Source organism: Malania oleifera, chromosome 1, assembly GCF_029873635.1.
Source record: "Malania oleifera isolate guangnan ecotype guangnan chromosome 1, ASM2987363v1, whole genome shotgun sequence".
NCBI classification, from domain to species: Eukaryota; Viridiplantae; Streptophyta; class Magnoliopsida; order Santalales; family Ximeniaceae; genus Malania; species Malania oleifera.
In genome coordinates this window covers 104,999,210-105,019,296 of record NC_080417.1, presented here as the reverse complement: position 1 = coordinate 105,019,296, position 20,087 = coordinate 104,999,210, and the positions used below count along the sequence as shown (strand labels likewise).

The following is a 20,087-nucleotide window of genomic DNA, read 5'->3' as shown; positions in this document are numbered from 1 at the left end:
ATGAAATTTAGTCAAAATTTCATATAACTGATACAATTTGCCTATACAAATTCAAAGTTCTAACTTGAAACTCCCAAACATAACTATCTTCATTTATCCATATATATATATTGATAATGAGGGACTCTAGCCATTGACGAGCTCTTTGGACCTTCCAGTGCAGCAGCAAACCCCGCCTGCGTTGACAGTGCCCTCCACCTATGTAGGATGAAAGTTGCAGATGTGCAATTCAAGTGATAGGAATCGAAGCCAAGATCATATCGGCAGGTGGCCTTTCCCGATCCAACCTTAGGGCACGTGTCATATCACCATCCATAGCTGGCTCCACAGTAATTGTATTACCATCCACTGCTGGCTCCATAAGGCATCAACTGTAATTGAACCCGAGGTACTGACGAGCGGCCCTCCCAGATGCTCCCTTGCCACCCGAACTTATGCCCAGAGCTTCATTTATCCATCTTATTCATTCCCTTTGGGATGTTTATGTAATATCTTCATTATCAAATGTTTCAATGCCGGCCAAATTTTTAGGAAACGCTCATTAGATTGGATTCTAAACTTTCAAAATATAATAATTTTCACTTTGTGATTTAAACATTGGAAGGCTCCACAAATGTGTAAAAGATAATAATATTATAGCTGGGGAATATTAACTAACCCAAAATATTCTTATAATTAATTTTAAAAAATCAAGTTTATGCACCGTTTACCTTCTATTCATTTTTTATAATTATTTTTTAAAATAATAAAAAAAATCCAGAGAAGGAGTACGTTGCCACGCCTAATACAAGTATACAATATTCTGCTCGCCGCGAATCCGGAGAACCGTCAACTGCCGAATCCGAAACGACGTCTTTTAATAGCTAGTTCCGCCGCACGTCGCACAGTGGCACTTCTCGTAATTTCTGAATAACGCGGATCCTTCCAGCACACACACTACAACTACAAATAGAATTATTTTGGTGCAAGGCAACGACCAGAACAGTAACAGCGAAAGCAACCAAAAAGACTTCTCGTTCCAACCGCCCAGGCGTAGAGTCGAAGTTTGAAGTTTCTTCAGGCACCAAACCCCCGCATCCACACAGATCCAAACCCAAAACCCCTTCTCTCTGTATCTTCTCCCTTCTCCCAACCGTCTTCGCCTTCTTAATTCTTCCCTCCTCTTGCATTTCTTTGTTCCTTTCTTCCCTGTTTGATTTCCCGTCATTAATTTCTCGCGCGCTCTCTTCATCTTCTCAGGTACGTCGCTCTGTGAAATTATGCAGTTGTTGCAATGATCGATGTTTCGTGTTTGATTTTGGGTACTTGTGTTGTGGGAAGTTCTGGAAGAAAATGAGGCTTTGAAGAGGCCGACGGGTCTTTGGAGATGAAAAGACGGTGGATATCTGATTTAAGCTAATTTTAAGTTCATGCATTTTTCCGATTCGAAGTTTGGTTTGGTTTGCTTTGCTGTGTGATAGTTCGTATTTCTTTTTCTTTGTTTGAAAGACAGCTGGCACTTTGCAGCTGGGGGAGAAGTATAATGTAATTAATTACTTGCGGAATATCGATATTTAATTTACCTTCGTCTGTTTATTAAGATGATTTTTTTCTGATTTCGAGATTTTGGTATTAATTATTAGGCAGTGTTTGGGATTTCGAGTCATGTATCTATGTTTGCCCGGAAAATTCAACACAATTACGTATTGTATTTTATTTAAATTTACACAATTCTAAATCCAAGGCTTGGAACACCAAGCTCCCAAATAAATTGTTAGCATTTTTTATTCTGAGATTTTGATATTACTGACATTTTAAGGTTATCTTCTTCTTCTCCCTCTTCTTGTTTTTGTTGGGGCGAGGTGGGGGGCGCGGTTGGGGGTCTGCAGGCGACTAATTAAGTGTTGCTCATTTATGCAGTTTCTGTTTCAACTATTCTGCGACTCCACAGATTTTTTTTATTTTTTCAAATTGATATTTACTAGTATTTTGGGCCTAAAATGCCAATGCTACGTAAAGATTACTTTCGGCATTATTGCTGAGTGGTGCTGCCTAATTCCACTTTTTAATATTTAAGCTTTCATGCGTGGGAGCATGCTGTTTGTTCATTCATCTTTTTTCTTGATACATGTGATATTATTTACTTTTCCAGTTGAACAGTTGTTTGTGTGTGTGCATGCATGTTTTTTAATTGATGTTTACAAGATTTCACAAGGTAAAAGGGTGGTTGATTTAGACCTATAATTCAAATGCTAATAGTCCTATAGAGAGTTCATTGCTTGTGATGAGTTGCTTTTGATTCCTGATTAATTTATTTCCTGAGGCATAAATACTAATTTGGTTGGCGGACAGACATTTGGGTGGCTCTGCAGGTGATCAATTTCACTATTAAGGCGGGCTTAAAATCATTAATGTAAAAAGTTTTACTGAAAAATGAAGAAATGGTCTGGAGGTGTTTTGGTCACATTCTTGTTTATGGTGCTAGTCCTGAGGTATGGTGTGGTGAAGAATCCCATTAGGGAAAGTTCATTTTCAAGTCCCATCCCCTTCAACAAAACTAATCCTCTTGAATGGATTCGAGATGAGGCTCCTCCTGATCTTCAAAATCCAAGAACTGCCAATCAAGTGATGTCTGCTGAAGCATTGGTTTCAACTCTCTTTTTGCAAAGGAACCTCTCTGATGAATTGCAAAGTGCTTTGCGGACATGGAATCATATGAAAAAGTTGATTAACTATTCCCAAGGTTTACCTAATGCGTTAAAGGCTATTAGTGAAGCTGCAGTTGCATGGGAGAGCCTTGTAGATTCCATTGAGAAGAAAAGTCTGGGTGATACAAACCACAGTTCACTTCATGAAGCAAAGGAGAAACAATGCCCTTATTTTCTTAACAAAATGAACGCCTCAGAATTTGATAACAGCATTTATAGGTTAAGAATACCATGTGGTCTGATTCAGGGTTCTGCCATCACTATCATTGGCCTTCCAAAAGGCATTCTTGGTGATTTCCGGATTGATTTAACAGGGGAACCCCTTCCTGGGGAGCCTGACCCCCCCATTATATTGCACTACAATGTCCGACTTCATGGTGATAAAATAACTGAGGATCCTGTAATTGTGCAAAACACATGGACTGCTACTCGTGATTGGGGTGAAGAGGAGAGGTGCCCCTGTCCAGCTGGTGTCAATATTAATAAAGGTACTGATAGCTTTCATCTTTCCTGGTGTCGATTTCTAGACTCTGGAAATTTCTCTTCTGGTCTAGCATATCACATTTTGCTCACTAAATTTAGGTTTGTTTAAATTTTCATGTTTATGCTACTTCTTGCTCTCTACACTGTCCGTTGTATGAGTACTGAGAACTAGAACTAGTGGTAGAAATTACTCTCTTCATCTTCAGATTGGGTATTATCTGTTACTTTCTTAATTTTTACAAATTTAGATTAAGTTTCGACTTTCACTCTTGCTTCAATTGCCTTAAAAAAGACTCAACATACTAGAGGTGTTTCTCTAATTTATTTGTCCTCTAAATAGCCCTTTTCAATCATACCCCTGTTGCAGATTATTTTGATTTTTAAATAAACAACCATGGCCCCAACTGCTAGACTAAATTCTGGATGTGATGTTTTCTTCCAACTTCTACTTGCAATTTTAAGAGAATCTTATTACGCTGTTGATGCTGCCCTAGTATGGAACATTTACCTACTAGCTTAAACTACTGTGCTACCACTACTGTGACCAAACCAGAACACTCACCCTTATGTTTGGTTCACAGAATGTCTATCCCCAGAAATAGATTAGTTATAATAAACAATTAGCCATACAAAAAATTATGCTGATACCATTAAAACAACTAACAATGTAAAATTTTTTATAAATCCATAATAACGAATAGGCAAGGATTATCTATTCCCAAATTTCATCATGGGAATGTATATTCCTTTCTTATTATATATTGAATAATATAATAAGGAACATACAAGGAATCGCTATTTCCTACATTCTCAAAATCTTCACCATATTCCACATTATTCCAAAGAATAGCTACTCTGCGAACCAAACAAGCCAATGATTACTACAATTGCCATCCTTCCACATTGACCAACATTGTCACATTGAGCATGTATTGCCTGTCTAGCAGTAATCAATAAAGGTAGAAGTGGGGTATAGAGTGAAAAAATTTTATTACTTGTTCAATGTACAAGAGATGATCAAAAAGTTGATGTTTTGCATAATTGAACTGGATCTACATACTTGATATTGCATTTTTTCATGGTGTAGCACACTGGTACCATGTGGATTGTGTTAGTCGTTGGTATAAAAGAATATGTCAATAATTCTTCTTGTGATATTCTTGCTTGTATGTTAATACATGAATTGCATCTATTTATGGTTTCTCAGTCTACATCTTGTTCCTTCTCTCACATATTTTAGATGGTCCATTTCACAATGGTAAGCAACTGAAGTCCAGGCTTATTTCCAGAAGTCATACTACCATGTAATCTGTCCCAGTATTTTTGAGTGAGTTTTAGGTCACAAGTCTCCTTTAAATAAATTCTTTCAGGTTGTTAGTTACAATATAATTCAATATAAATCCCCAAAATGCAAATAAAAATTAGTGGGAGGGATCGAACTTATTGACTTCTTGAATGAAAAAGAGAGATTTGAAACATAGATAATAAATAAATACGAGCTCACAATGTTTAAACTTCTGTTATGTTCTCTTGTGTAAACAGAACTATTATTTGGTTACTTTTTTTCTTTATTGTGTGTATGAACATGAATATAACAATGCATGAAGCGACTCCATCCTTGCATATAAAAGAATTGGTTAATTTATGCAAACATTGAATTTAATCGTCGTGATTCCTCCATATTTTAGAGTTTGGTCCTTGGATTTCCATATCACACTACTTTATGAATATTTAGGACATCATCAACTATTTCTATTGTTTCTTGCAAAGTATGCCCAAAGAATAATTAAATATTTTATACGCATTAATCTGTACGGGTGTGGTTTCAAATCCCTCAACTATCATCTCTTGAATGTTGGGTCTGTTATGAGTTTTATCTTTATTGCATTAGTAATGAATGAACTTACTTGGAATATCGAAAATGAGGTTTCATGACATGTTTTGTTTGCAGATAATATGATATTGATTGACGAAATGAGATGTAGAGTAGAATTTAAGTTAGAATTGTGGCGAGAAGCTTTTGGAATCTAGAGATTTTAAGATAAGTAGAAATAAGACAAAATATGTAAAATGTAATTTTAGTCATTTTCGGAGGAATATTGGGGAAAAGGTTAATTTTGATTGTCCAAAAAATTATTAGCACTAGTAGATTTTGATACCTTTGACCTATGAGGCAAGTTGGAGGAGAAATTGAAGAAAATATAAGGCATAAAGTTTAAGAAAATTGTGTAAAATGGAGACATGTTTTAGGTGTGTTGTGTGATCGAACCCATAGTTGTTAGAATTTTACAGTTCACGATTCGATTCATATCAATCCCACACCAAATCCATTCAAATCAATTCACAAGATTCAGGACATATCATATCTTGCCATATTTGGCTAGTTTATCACCCCAAAAACAACATTTTATTTTTTTTCTTTATTTATTTTGTTTTAACACAGTTACCTTCCATTCCTTGTCTACTTTTGTGCTAAAAAATAGGATAAAATAGAACTTTGGGTCTTATGTTGCCTTCATAAAAGTATTCTTCACTCTTGGAGGAGTACTCAAAAGAAATGGTCCATGATCACATAAATTGGCGGAAAAGGATTCATATAGCCGACCCCACCTAGTGGTACTAAAGCTTGGTTTTGTTGTTGTTGTTGTTGTTGTTGTACTCTTGGAGGAGTATAGTATTCTGCCGTTGAGAAAAAAGGGCAGAGCACTCATTGACTAGGCCGGTAAACGTGTTCGTTGTGTTTTTAAGATTCAAAATTTGGTGTTTTTGTAGTTTGTTCAATTATTATCATTTTCTTAGGCCAATTATTTATTTATTTTTCCTTTTAACTCGAGAAAGAGTATGTATGAAAAAAAAATTAATTGTTGATAAATAGCAAAAGTTTAGTTTTTTATTTTTGTTTTTCTTGATTCCTTCCCTTAAACAGCATGAAGTTCTTTTTTTTAGTAATATTTATTGACCCATTCCCTTACTTTTCATTTGTTTAGGGAATTCATACTCATGAAATATGAATTTTTTTTATTGTTAAAATTTTTAAATGTATTTTACTATTTTTCTGCTTGTTCATGTGTCAATATATATGCATGTCATTTAGGATTGTTTTGGAAATTTGTGCTAAATCTTACAATTCAATTCAATTCTTGACTCTCAATCCCCCAAAACTGGAATTTTTGAGTTACAATATGCTTATAATGCTTTGACATTATATTTTTACTGTTGCTGTTTAGAAATCATAACCTCTTTTTCTGGTCCTCCTAATTTCTAATGAAAATGCTAAATGGAAATTTGATATTAGAGATGGGAATGCCATCCCAAAAAAAAAAAAAAAACACAATAATTTGACTAAAGAAGAATTTTAAGTTTTACAGAAGATTAGCTCATTGCATCTATGGGATAAACAAAGAAAAAGACCACCAAAAAATAAAGTTTGAACAGTATGCTACAGTCCAATATTTGTGTAGTTTGTATTTAAAGCCAAATCCACTGAAGGGGGAAAAAGCAAAGATCAACCAAATTTTTTTCTCTAGGTCTGATGAAAAAATAAGATAAAAAATAACTGGCATTGTGAGGTTCTGCTAGGAACTGGGAGTATATTATTTTGAGTGATTCTGTTAGGAGATTGTTTCCATAGTTTAGAACTTTCAATTATATTATATATATTGTAAATTGGATTGTACAAAAGAATTCAAGAAATACGGAAATTCAATTCTATTTTCATGGTATCAGAGTTAGGGTTTCTAAACCTTAGCTAAGCAATGGTCGACGCCACCGTCAACAGCAGAGGGTCGAGTTCCTCTGAAAATCTTGACGGCGACTCTAAAGCCACATCCATCGTGGATTTGAATGGGCTAGACAACTCGGCCTTTCCACTCTCGGTGGAGAAATTGAACGGGAAAAATTTCTGTGAGTGGGCTCAGTCCATCAAACTTGTGATTGAAGGCAAAGGGAGATTAGGATATCTTACCTGAGAGAGAAAAAAGCCCACCTCAACCGATGTTGCAGCATTGCAAAAATGGAAGTCTGAGAATTCCATGGTGACTACGTGACTCGTAAACTCCATGAAACCTTCAATCGGAAGGATTTATCTATTCTTACCAACGGCGAAGGACGTTTGGAACGTTGTTCGCGAGACGTACTCCGATGTCGAGAGCTACTCTCAGATCTTCGAGATAAAAACTCGATTGTGGCAGATGATGCAAGGTGAGAGAGATGTCACCGAGTACTTCATGGAAATGACACACCTCTAGTAGGAATTCGACCTGACCGTCGAGGAGGAGTGGGAATGCTCTGATGACAGCAACCGCTACAAGAGATGACTCGAGAACGAATGAGTCTTTGAGTTCTTGGCAGGCCTCAACCGCGACCTGGACGATGTGCGAGGGAGGATCCTTGGCCGACGACCCCTACCATCGACCCGAGAAGTCTTCGCAGAGGTGTGGCGGGAGGAGAGCTGTAGAAACATGATGTTGAAGACACCTATCAGCCAAATTGGGCCTGAAATATCAGCCCTAAACTCGAAATCTAATGGGCCTGACGTTTCGGCCCTAATTTCAAATGCCCCAATGAGATCTAGACAAAAACCACATAAAGGGAGATTATGGTGCGAGCACTGCCGCAAGCTAGGCCATCCAAAAGATACCTACTGGGAAATTTATGGAAAGCCTGCAAATTGGAAGCCGAGGAATAATCAAAAAAATCGTAGCTATTAGGCTACTATCGATAATTCAGCTGAGAAGTCACAAGGTGAGAAAAATAACAATTCCACTCCAAGTGGCATATTCAGTCCAGAGCAGTTGGAACAACTATATAAAATGTTCTCCTCCATTTAAACATCGGTTCAGTCTTCCACTGGTTATTTAACCCACCGAGGTAATTTTCTGTCAGCCTTAAAAACTATATCCCATTGCAAATCTCCATGGATAATTGACTCGGGTGCCTCTGATCATATGACTGATTCTTATCATTTGTTCTCATCCTATTCACCACGTGCTAAAAATTTGAAAGTCAACATTGCAGATGGATCTATTTCATCTATTGCAAGCAGAGGAAATATTTGAATATCTGATTCTATAACTTTAAAATCTATTCTATATGTCCCTAAGTTGTCTTGCAATTTGTTATCCATTAGCCAGTTGACAAAGGATTCCAATTGCTCTGCTAAATTTGTCTTATCTCACAGTGTTTTCCAGGACCTATCATTGGGGAAGACGATTTGCAGTGCTAAGGCGTGTGAGGGACTCTACTACTTTGCGGAGGCAAATACGAGTGAACAATGTTATACTGCAATTTGTGATTATGCATCTATTTCTAGAGATAGTGAAATTTTGTTATGGCATTCTAGGATGGGTCATCCCAATTTTCAATATTGAAGATGTTTTTTTCCTTCCATTTGTTTAAATAAAACGTCTTCTGATTTTCAATGTGAAATTTGTGAGCTTGCAAAACACCAGCGTAAGTCCTTCCCAAAGTCTACATACAAACCATCCCGCCCATTTACTATGATTCATAGTGATTTATAGGGCCCCTCTCGCTCCCTTAATCGCACTCATACGAAATGGCTTGTTACTTTTATTGATGATCATACTCATATTTGTTGGGTTTACTTGTTGAAAGATAAAACTGATGTCCGTTCTACTATCGTCAGTTTCCACTCCATGATTCAAACATAATTCCAAACTCAAATCCAAATTTTACGTACTGATAATGGTACGAAATATTTCAATAATATCTTGGGACATTATCTTCAAGAAAGTGAAATTGTTCATCAAAGTTCATGTGTGGATACCCCTCAACAAAATGGGGTTGCTGAATGTAAAAATAGACATACTTGAAGTAGCTCGGGCATTGATGTTGACTACAAATATGAAAAACTATTTTTGAGGCGTTGCCATTTTAACAGCTACACATCTCATTAATCGGATGCCAAGTCGGGTTCTTTCTTTTGCCACTCCTCTCTAGAAATTCCAGGAATATTTCCCCAACTCTTGACTCCACTCCAGTCTCTCTCTAAAAATCTTTGGATGTACTGCATTTATTCATGTTTGCGCTCACAACCGGGATAAATTGGAACCTCCTGCCATTAAATGCGTCTTTATTCGTTACTCTCCTACTCAGAAAGGCTACAAATATTATGACCCTATCTCAAAAAGAATGTTTGTTAGCCTTGATGTCATGTTCTTTGAAACCACTCATTATTTTCAAAAGCCCTCTCTTTAGAGGGAGAAGAGGAGTGAAGATTGGTTCTTTGATTTCTCTATTACTGAGTCTCCCATTGTGTCATTCCCTGACCCATCTACTAAGTCTCAGTCTCCCATTGCATCATTTCCTGACCTGTCATATGCAAATGATCACTTAAACTCAGGGGGAGATGCAGAAAAACAAATTAATAAGGAGATACTTGTTTACTCAAGAAAGCCAAAAACAAAGAACAGGAAGAATTTCATACTTCAGGCACCAAATGAGTTGGAACCGGTGATAGTTCCGAGCAACCATGAGTCCACGCCCAGTCACGATCAGGTAATAAATGACCATGAGCTTCCTTCCGATAAGTCTGAACCTGATGACATCAATTTACCCATTGCAATCAGAAAACAAACTAGTTCATGTACTTTATATCCCTGGTCAAAATACATGTCTTATAAAACTCTGTCTATAGGGTATTGTGTTTTTACCTCTAACCTTGGCAGGATAAAAATTCCAAAGAATATTTATGAAGCCTTGAAAATTCCTGAATGGAGGGAAGCTGTCATTGAAGAAATGTGGGCCATGGAAAAAAATGGAACTTAGGACGTTATGAATTTGCCGAGAGGAAAGAAGCCAGTAGACTACAAATGGGTCTTCACAGTAAAATATAGAGCTGATGGGACAGTTGAAAGATATAAAGCCAAACTCGTAGCAAAAGGGTTTACACGGACCTATGGCATTGACTACACGGAGACATTTGCACCAGTGGCAAAATTGAACACAGTTCGGGTTCTCCTGTCATTTGCAGCTAACTTAGATTGGCCACTACAGCAACTCGACATTAAGAATGCATTCCTAAATGGCGAGTTAGAAGAAGAAGTCTACATGACTATACCGCCAGGTTTCAGTAAGAAAGGTGAAGAAAACAAAGCATGTAAACTCAAAAAATCCTTGTATGGACTCAAGCAATCTCCCAGAGCATGGTTTGACAGATTTGTGAAAGTGATAAAGAATCAGGGATATCGAAAAAGGCAATCAGATCACACTATGTTCTTTCAACAGTCTGAAAATGGTAAGAAAACAATTCTGATAGTGTGTATTGATAATATAATCCTAACTGGAGATGATACAGTGGAGATGGAACGATTAAAGAAAGTCGTAGCTGCTGAGTTTGAAGTTAAAGACTTGGGACAAATGTGGTACTTCTTGGGAATGGAAGTTGTTAGATCAAAAAAGGGTATTAGTGTCTCAGCGAAAATATATCCTTGATCGCCTAACCGAAACTAGCATGCTTGGATGCAAACCTAGTGAAAACCCTGATTAAAGTCATACAAAGGGTCGAAGACTGCGGAATACCGGTTCAAAAGGAAATGTATCAGAGATTGGTTGGTAAACTAATTTACCTATCGCATACCAGACCCAACATTGCATTTGCGGTAAGTGTGGTAAGTCAACACATGCATTCACCGAAAAAGACTCACCTAGATGTTGTGTATAAAATCCTCTGGGCAAAGGACTCTTCTTCAAGAAATGTGAAAATAAGGAAGTAGAAATTTTCATAAATGTAGATTATGCAAGATCAGCAGAAGTTAGAAGGTCTACCACCAGATATTACACCTTTGTATGGGGAAATTTGGTAACTTGGAGGAGCAAAAAATAGAATGTAGTGGCTCGAAGCAGTGTTGAAGCTGTATTCAGGGCAGTTGCACAAGGGATATGTGAAGGACTGTGGTTATGGAAACTCTTGGAAGAATTACAAATCCCGGTGAAATTCCCTATCAAACTCTATTGTAACAACAAAGTAGCTATTAGTATATCTCTCAATTCAGTTCAATATGACAGGACTAAGCAAGTAGAAGTGTACCGACATTTTATCAAAGAGAAGTTGAAGAATAAACTATCTGTATGACTTATGTACCTACCAAGAAACAAATTGCAGACATCTTTACTAAAGGATTAGCCCGACAGAGCTTTGATGATTTCATTGGCAAGTTGGATATGATCAATATCTATGATCCAACTTAAGGGGGAGTGTAGAAATCCTGAGTATCTTCGTGTATCTTGAATAAATTAGGAAAGTATGTAAAGATAGGAGATTGTATATTATTACCAGTGATTCTGTTAGGAGATTGTTTCCATAGTTAGAACTTTCGATTGTATTACATATATTGTAAATTGGGTTCTTCAAAAGAATTCAAGAAATACAGAAATTTAATTCTGTTTTCAAAAAGTTTCACTTGCTTATTCTGTTTTTTTTTTTTTTAATTTAACATACCTGCAACATTGTTTTACTTAAACAGTCCTCTGTTTGTATGATAAACAGTGGATGAGTTGGTGCGGTGCAATGAGATAGTTGGTAAAGATGATAGTCAAATGTTCATGGCTCATAGATCTTCAAATATTTCAATGTGGCCACCAAGGGCAGCGCGCAACAAGTCTAAAGGCAGACAATATTTTCCATTCAAGCAAGGCTATTTATCTGTAATGACACTCAGAGTAGGAGATGAAGGAATTCAGATGACAGTCGATGGAAAGCACATAACATCCTTTGCTTACCGCGAAGTAATTTCTAGTTTCTTACTTGGTTTTTGTAACCTTGAACCAAAACATGGTTGTTAAAATTGTGATCCAGATCATCCTACTATGTCAACATGATCCAGATTCTACTTGGAAATGCAAATTTGCAGGATTGCAGTAGTGTAAATAAGATAGATTGCAAAGTAGGATCATAGTAGGATTGTGGCAGGATTGTAATTGCATGTTTGGTACATGGGAATGGGATGGAATTGGGTGGAAAGAAACAAATTTATCACTTGATTTCTTCATTCTCTCTATTCAAATTTTCATTCATTTCCATTCCTATCTCATTCCATTTTACAAACCAAACGCGGTATAGGTTGCTACAAAATTAATATTTTTTACTTCTTTTCTAAATTGCTTCAATCATATAATTGATGTTGGTCCTCTAATACTTGCACAAGAAAGAGATAACCTAGAAAGTGTCTTTTTAATATTTTACAAAATTATGAACTCACAAATTTATTTTATTGCATTGTTGTTCAATAGGTGTTGCAAACATTAATGTTAATGCTGAGATATAAATTAGTACAGTAATGTGGTTTAAATGGTGATATACTGACATTAATGTGGAGCAGCTAGCTTGATAGTTTAATTTTTGTTATTTTTTTGCCAAGGTATCCTTTTGTTTTTAGGTGTTCTTGTTATTGGTTGTGTTGACTGATTCTTTTTAGAAGTTATGTTATTTTTTTATCTTTTCTAATATTTGCTCCTCCATTATAAGTTGGTTTAATGGAGTTAGGAATGCAACAATTTGAACCTTGATCCCTTTCTTTTATGAAAGCTTTATTGTTTGAGCTACTAGCGAGTTACTTGGTTTTGACCAGTTACTAGCCAAGATTATAGGTTTATATTATTGAAAATTATGAAAACATATAACATATATGTATAAAAATACTAATTTTATTTGGCTGGTAGAATCTTATGCTCGTCGATCCAATCCCCAGATTCAATTTTTGCTAAATGCCCATGCAACCCTATGTTGTATCCCGATTTTAACAACCTTGACTTGGACCAAATACACCTTTAGAAAAAAAAAAATCTTTGATCTTATTTGCTTTCTTGGCCTCTGATCCCAGAGTTTGGAGCCATGGCTTGTCAGTGAAGTAAGGATTTCTGGGGATGTGAAATTGATTTCTGTTCTGGCTAGTGGTTTACCCACATCAGAGGATTCAGAGCACATTGTTGATTTAGAAGCACTAAAATCTATTCCTCTTCCAACTCACAAACCATTGGATCTCTTTGTTGGTGTCTTTTCTACCACAAATAATTTTAAGCGTAGGATGGCTGTTCGGAGAACCTGGATGCAGTATGCTTCAGTGAGATCGGGATTGGTTGCAGTGCGCTTTTTTGTTGGTCTGGTAAGTTAATTTATATGTTTCGTTTTTTTTATTAGGAGATTTGGATAATTAGTATTTGCAATTTCTTTCAGTATTCATCTTGGAAGAATATTCCTTCATGCCTTTAGCCTAGAAAAGCTTATGGCATTTTCTTTGGCATGCTTCTGAAGTCGGTGGTTCTATGAGTTTGAAGCTAAATTCTTTGAGTTTGTAGCTAAGTCTTAGCTGGAACAAATGCTGAAAGCCTTGTTGATGATGCAGCATAAAAATCAGATTGTGAATGAGGAACTCTTGAAAGAGGTGCATACTTATGGAGACATCCAACTGATGCCTTTTGTTGACTATTACAGTCTTATTACCTGGAAGACTCTAGCGATATGCATCTTTGGGGTACGTTCCTATATCATTCTGAACATAGAAAAGATAGCTGCTGTTGATGATTTAATATTTTTTGCAGACACAGATTGTTTCAGCAAATTATGTTATGAAGACAGATGATGATGCATTTGTTCGCATAGATGAAGTTGTAGCTTCTTTAAATAGGACCCATGCCACACATGGATTGTTGTATGGTCTCATCAACTCCAATGCCCACCCTCATAGAAGTCCCAGCAGTAAATGGTATATCAGTCATGAGGTAATTTACTCCACTGCATCTAATTATTTCTCTTGGTTGGATGTGACTATATATGAACACACTTAAATGAATGAAAGAAAAATTGCGGCTAACCTTCTCCGTGTAGATAATCTTGGCAACTGATTCTCAATTTGCGCAATGACGAGGACTTGAGTGCCAAACCTAACTAATGTTTGCAAAATGTTTTTAGTAGTGGCTGGATCCAGGGACAGAGTTAAGCTGGGGCTGATCCAGCACTGTTGGTCCCCCTGCCAACTCTCAGCACTCCCCCCTCCCAACACACACACACACAAGAAACTGCAATAAAAGTGATGCTATATGTATGTATGTTCCTATATATGTATATATATAGACTTATAAAGATTAATGTTACATCTGTTTACCCACTCATCTATGTTTTAGAAGGTAAGATTAGATCGATATTTTAAAAATACATTGTGCCTTTTTAAAGCCTTAGAAGCTTATGACTTCAAACATCATTTCTCCTTCTGCTTCTTATGATTTTGCATTTGCTTTTCATCTCTCTCTCTCTCTCAATATTTCACCTAAACCCCATTTAGAGCAATCTATCATAAAATCTCGTCATCTTTAGTAATTTCTTTCAAATTGTCTCAATTGCGTGCCAAATCTCCAATTGTCAATTTCTCATTTGTTTTTCATGACTAGTTTCTCTCTTGTTAGAGTAATAATGCTAGTGATGAAAATTGAATTATGAGAAAAGAAGGGAAATGCCTCAAATGTTTATTTGAGAATGTCATTCATTTTTTTTCCTTTTATAGTTTTTGTGAAGTTTGTATTTTTTTTTGTTAATTAGTGGGTTATATTGTCGCATAAAGCTAAATGTTGTGCCCTTTTAAATGATAAAATCACATTATTAAGTTTTGTCCCATCTGGAAGAAAATCTGGAACTGCCCTTGTATTGAAGATTGGTGAGCCAAGGGGTTCTGAAGAGTTTAAATTCCTTTTCCACTCAAGATGACAGCTTGAAAAATGTAAGGATGCCTCCCCAACATAACATTTATTCCAAAGTTGGCTCTCAAGGTTTACTGGTCGACCCATTGCTTGATCTGTGTTGAGTTTACTGGTTACCATGATTGCAACATCATGCTGATTTGATGGACTTCGTTGTTTTGAAGCCATCTGAGACAACTCTGTTGATCTGAATAATGTTCCATAAGGACACTTAGACCAAAATTACTTCATTAGTTGGAAGTATTATGGAGTGTCAATTTTTTGTGTGTGTATTAATTAGTGTATTTAGGAAGGGCCAAAACCAGTTGGTCATATACTAGTTGAACATGAACTACCCCTTTATTTAGCTGGTTCAAAAAGCCTTTTCTTTTCCTTTTTTCTCTCCCTATTGAAGACATTTTAAATGGAATGCAAAATCAACAAAATTATATTCATTATTATAATGATAATGATGTTAGTTCACCTTTGAACAATTTTCCAATTTTTATTTTGAAGGAATGGGCTGAAGAAACTTACCCACCCTGGGCACATGGCCCCGGTTATGTTATTTCACATGACATAGCGAAGGCAGTTTACAAAAAGCACCAAAGAGGTCGTTTAAAGGTATGCTGTTTAGATCTGTTGATTTTTCCCTCATTTTTAGCTTAAATCTCTTCCTCTCAGGATTTTATACAACGTGCACTGCCAACTTTGTCATACATGATATTTTTGTGTATGATCTTAAAATTGCATTAAAGTATCTATAATATCAAGATTCTCAGTTTGTGATCTTGGATAATTTGGACCCCTAAGAGGACCTTGATATCATTGATCATGTAGAAAAGCCTTGTGCCCATTTGGGTTTTATTCCTCAACTGACTTTTGGCTATGGTCCTTTATTTAGGGCCATATTCTTCATTTGCAATGAGTTTTTTTTTTTTTTTTATTCTTTTCTTTTCTCATTGTCTTAAGTGGCATTTTCTTTGAGGTTTATTTTTTTTATTTATTAATTTTGGGAGCACATTGAACTTGAACTGCTGATGCTCTCCTTCTGTATATTTTGCTTACTTCCAAACCACATTACTCTTATCATGTCCTCAATGATTGCTACCAATCCCACCTTTAGCTTTCCATAAGTATATTTAGTTTTTATTTTATATTTATAGTTTATGTCACCTGTCCATCCCAGCATCGTCAGGCGCAGTGCATGCAATATGGGTTTCTCTTGACTGCTCAATGCTGTATCTTTGCACACAGTTGGCCTTATAGTTGCAATAACTTGTTTCATGTGGTCGAACTTCAAAAAGTAGATATGGAAACAGAAACAAAAGTGATCAGCACACTTTCAAACATACTCTAGATTCTTCCCCTCCTACTCTTGTTTTAAACCACCAGGTTCTTTGGACTAATTGCACAAGTACAAACCAAAAAAGGACCAAAACAGTGTGCTCTGGGAAAATTTGATGACCTTCTGATCAAATTATGGATGATAAAATCATAATGCTCAATTATTTAATGAGGTACCAATAGTTCATTGTGTATAATTAAACGACTTTGCCTGACATGAAGACGGTAATGTTTGATGTGAGCAGATGTTCAAACTGGAGGATGTAGCAATGGGAATTTGGATAGCAGAGATGAAGAAAGGGGGTTTGAAGGTTAGTTATGTAAAGGAGGAGCGGGTCTACAATGAGGGCTGCACAGACGGGTTTGTTGTTGCTCACTACCAAAGCCCTAGGGAGATGCTCTGCCTGTGGCAGAAGCTACAAGAAGGAAGTGAGGCTAAATGCTGTGGGGATCGATGATGAGCTGGACCATCTAGCTTAACTGGGTGCTTGGTTCTGAAGCCCAACTAAATCGAGGTTTAGAAAAAAGTATTGCACCAAGTTGATGGAGGTTGTGGATTCGTTTCCTACTCCAGCACCAAGGGGCATTTTAACTCACAGTTAAACAACAAATGGTTCACTGAGATGCTTTGGGTTTTACACTTATAGAAGGATTTGTACAATTTGTAGGTTTTTCTTATTTTTAAGAGAGAGGGAGAGATAAAGAGAGAAAAAAATGATTGTATGTTGTCATCCATGGGAAGCTAAAGCAAATATCATCTTTACATTCTTTCATTTGTTGTTCGTGGTTCTACATTTCTTATGTTGAAGTTGTACTACTAGCAATGCCAAAACTAGGGAACAGCTGTCCATGTAAACCATGATCTTACGGGTGTTAGGAATTGAAATTCTTTTAATTAGTAATTCATTGATATACAATTTGGGGGATTCTTAAGAGTTTAGGAATTGAAATCATTTGATTAAAAATATGACAGTTCAAAGTAACAATGAGCTTGGTTTGATAAATTTTGTGAAAGAAATGCTCACATACAGGGCCCCCGAGTCCTCTGTTATTAAGCATTACCGGAAACTACAAGTGTAAAGTGAAGGAACTTGTGTGGTAAAAAAAGAAAGATATCAAAAGAAAATTATTGACAAAATGTTTGTGATTCATATTCACAACACTCAGAAAATTATTACTCTGCATCTGATAACTTCCACAATTTCCACAAAATAGTAAAAAACAAAACAAATAACGTCCCTCTCATAAAAATTAGACGAGAGAAAAACCATCCCAAAATTAATGCTCCAAGTAAACACGTGAATAAAATTTGTTCCCAATTGATCTGTGTCATACAGAATCACATATCCGATCAACCCACAACAATGCAAACCATACCAATTACGGAACAAAAATTAAAATAAAAAAAATAAAAAACAATTTCTACAGACACATAGATTAATTATTTTTTATTTTCCTGACATAAATATAATGTCATACAGATGCAATCAACCTACCACATACATGATCCCGTCCCAATCACCAAAACTAAAAAACTAAAAAAACTGCTACCACTTCACTTCAAAGAATCGCCCTATATGACATGCACTGCCTAGTATTCATGCATGATGAAGATTGATGGAGGATCGAATTAAACATGAATAATTAAGAGGCCATGCACCCAACACCATACCGATGAGTGGGAAACACAAGAAACAACCCACTGCACACAATCCCCATCATCAAGGGGAAACTCTCCATCACCTGCTCCATCTCCTTCTCGTGCCCCGGGAACAAACAGTTTGTCACCCGGTGGTCCGAAAATGCAATCGCCATGAACACCATCACCGACATCACCGCGTGCACGAAGTCCGTCAGCCCCAACCGGTACCTCTCGTCCTTGGGGCTCTCCAACCCCGCTCCCGCCTTGAACACCGCCAACCCTTTCGGTGTCACGAACCCATAATACACCTTCCCGTCCGCCCCCTTGAAACTGTCAGTGAAGTGGAAGAAGAAGCATGACAGCGCGCACAGCCCCAGCAGCATGTTTATCATCAGCGTCGTCACCGGCGAGCACTCCCCGTGCCGCGACACCGACGGCAGCACCATCTCGAACGTCAGGAGGGTGCCGGTGGGCAGGAAGTTCACCAGCATCGACGTCTTCGAGAGGGTTTTCTGCACGCCCTTCGCGACGGTGGCCCGCCGTCTGCGGCCGTGCTCTGGCTCGACGGGCTCAGCGATGGCAGCCCGTGGAGAGGCGGGGTAGGAGGTCAGGGCCGGAGGGGCAGGGTCTCGCGGCGGGGATGTGTAGATTTTAATTCCAAGTCCCTCCTCCTTGTGCTCCATTTTTGGAGTTTGGCCCGGGGGGGGATTGGAAATTGGCAGTGTGGAAATTTTGGCGTTTGTAAAAAGTGGGTTTGTTCGGATCGGGATTTGGGCTGGGGAATGTGTGCGTGTATATATAGCGCGTGGTGTTTTTTGAATTTGAATTTGAATTTGAATTTGGGGTAGTTATTGGCAGTTACTACGGTTGGGGGAGGCTTTGGACAGAAAATTTGAATTTGATGGTCGGGGGACTTCAAGGGTGGTCAGAGAGAGCTTGAAGCCACTGAAGAGGAAACGGCAGCGGTTCTGGCTGAGGTTGTTGGCAGACCGGATGAGGATGACGGGGGCGGCGTGGGGCTGGTTCGTCACCGGTCTGCTCTGCTATGCTACTGGTGCCGCTCCGACCGGTGGGCTCCGCCACTGAGAGCTATGTTACCTTACGAAAGGGAGAGATAAGTTTAATGTCCTTGCACAAAACTGTGATTCTGTGTTATTTGAGTTATGTTGTTTTGAAATCTTATTAGGAATGGCATTTTTTGGTTAACTTTTTTCAGAATTAGTTTGTTCCGTAGATCTCTTATTTTTTGGTTATCTGTATGTTGAGTAGATGGTTCAAATTGCAAACTACATGCTGTTTGTTCTATGAAATAGTACTGCCATCCTATTTTCAAATTTTTAGCTTAGATCAATCCCCTTCTAGTTCAAAGATTTGTTGTATGGAATGGAACAAATTAGTCCCCGTTCTCTATTTTTGTTTTGAGGTTCGAATATTGTTGAATGGTAAGGTTGATGGCCATATATATTAAAGCTCCCTGACCTGTTGGTGTTGAGAATTTGAATTTAGTGGAGAAAACATAGACAAAACAGTAATGTTGAATTGTAATTGAATCAATGAAATTGAGTCAGACTAAAGATTTATTTATAATACATCAAAATAACAAAGTAAACTAATAACTAACTCTTCTAACTAATTCTTTAACAAGACTCTGCTAACTAACTCTTCTCTTCTTTCTTTCTTTCTGTTTTAAGTCTTTCTTCTTTCCTTTTTAATTCTATATTCTCAATATAAGATGGAATACTCCAACACCCCCCCCCCCTCCTCAAGATGAACATGGATGTTAAGAATGTTCATCTTGCGAAGATTATGATGAAAAGATGAAGATCCGAGGGGCTTTGTAAATATGTCTGCTAGTTGTAACCTTGATGGAATATGGAAAAGTTTAATAACATGTTGCTGCAATTTTTCTCTAATAAGATGGCAATCAATCTGGATATGTTTCGTTCTCTCGTGTTGAACGGGATTTGTGGCTATGTACATTGCTGATATACTGCCAGTATATAACAAAACTGATTGGGAATTATTGATATCCAGGTCTTGTAAGGCATACAAAAGTCATTGAATTTCACATGTTGTAGTAGCAAAAGCTCGGTACTCTGCCTCTGCAAACGTGTGACTAATGGTAACATATTTTTTTGATTTCCATGAAACCAATGAGTTGGCAAGAAAAATTGCAAAACCAGTGACACTCCTTCAAGAATCTACACAGCCTACCCAATTACTATCTGAAAAACCTTTTA

At 37.2% G+C, this 20,087-nt stretch overlaps 2 protein-coding genes across 7 annotated transcripts; one reads left to right on the top strand and one right to left on the bottom strand.

Moving 5' to 3' along the window:
* Positions 1-971: 971 nt before the first annotated feature.
* LOC131165637 (beta-1,3-galactosyltransferase GALT1-like) lies at positions 972-19,194 on the top strand. Of its 6 annotated transcripts, none has more exons than XM_058123617.1 (8): positions 972-1,239; positions 2,352-3,175; positions 11,677-11,915; positions 13,010-13,291; positions 13,532-13,660; positions 13,728-13,907; positions 15,375-15,482; positions 16,451-16,978. In XM_058123617.1, the coding sequence occupies exons 2-8, from the start codon at positions 2,413-2,415 to the stop codon at positions 16,661-16,663; spliced, it is 1,914 nt and encodes a 637-aa protein (XP_057979600.1). In that variant the 5' UTR covers positions 972-1,239; positions 2,352-2,412; the 3' UTR covers positions 16,664-16,978. The 6 variants fall into 6 exon arrangements, with proteins under 6 accessions (XP_057979600.1, XP_057979574.1, XP_057979616.1 ...); XM_058123591.1 differs by lacking the exon at positions 16,451-16,978 and adding an exon at positions 18,706-19,194 and having other exon boundaries at positions 975-1,239; XM_058123633.1 differs by having other exon boundaries at positions 975-1,239; positions 2,332-3,175.
* On the bottom strand, positions 17,499-18,602 carry LOC131165665 (protein DMP9-like). The gene has a single exon (XM_058123645.1). The coding sequence runs from the start codon at positions 18,528-18,530 to the stop codon at positions 17,850-17,852; it is 681 nt and encodes a 226-aa protein (XP_057979628.1). The 5' UTR covers positions 18,531-18,602; the 3' UTR covers positions 17,499-17,849.
* Positions 19,195-20,087: the final 893 nt, after the last annotated feature.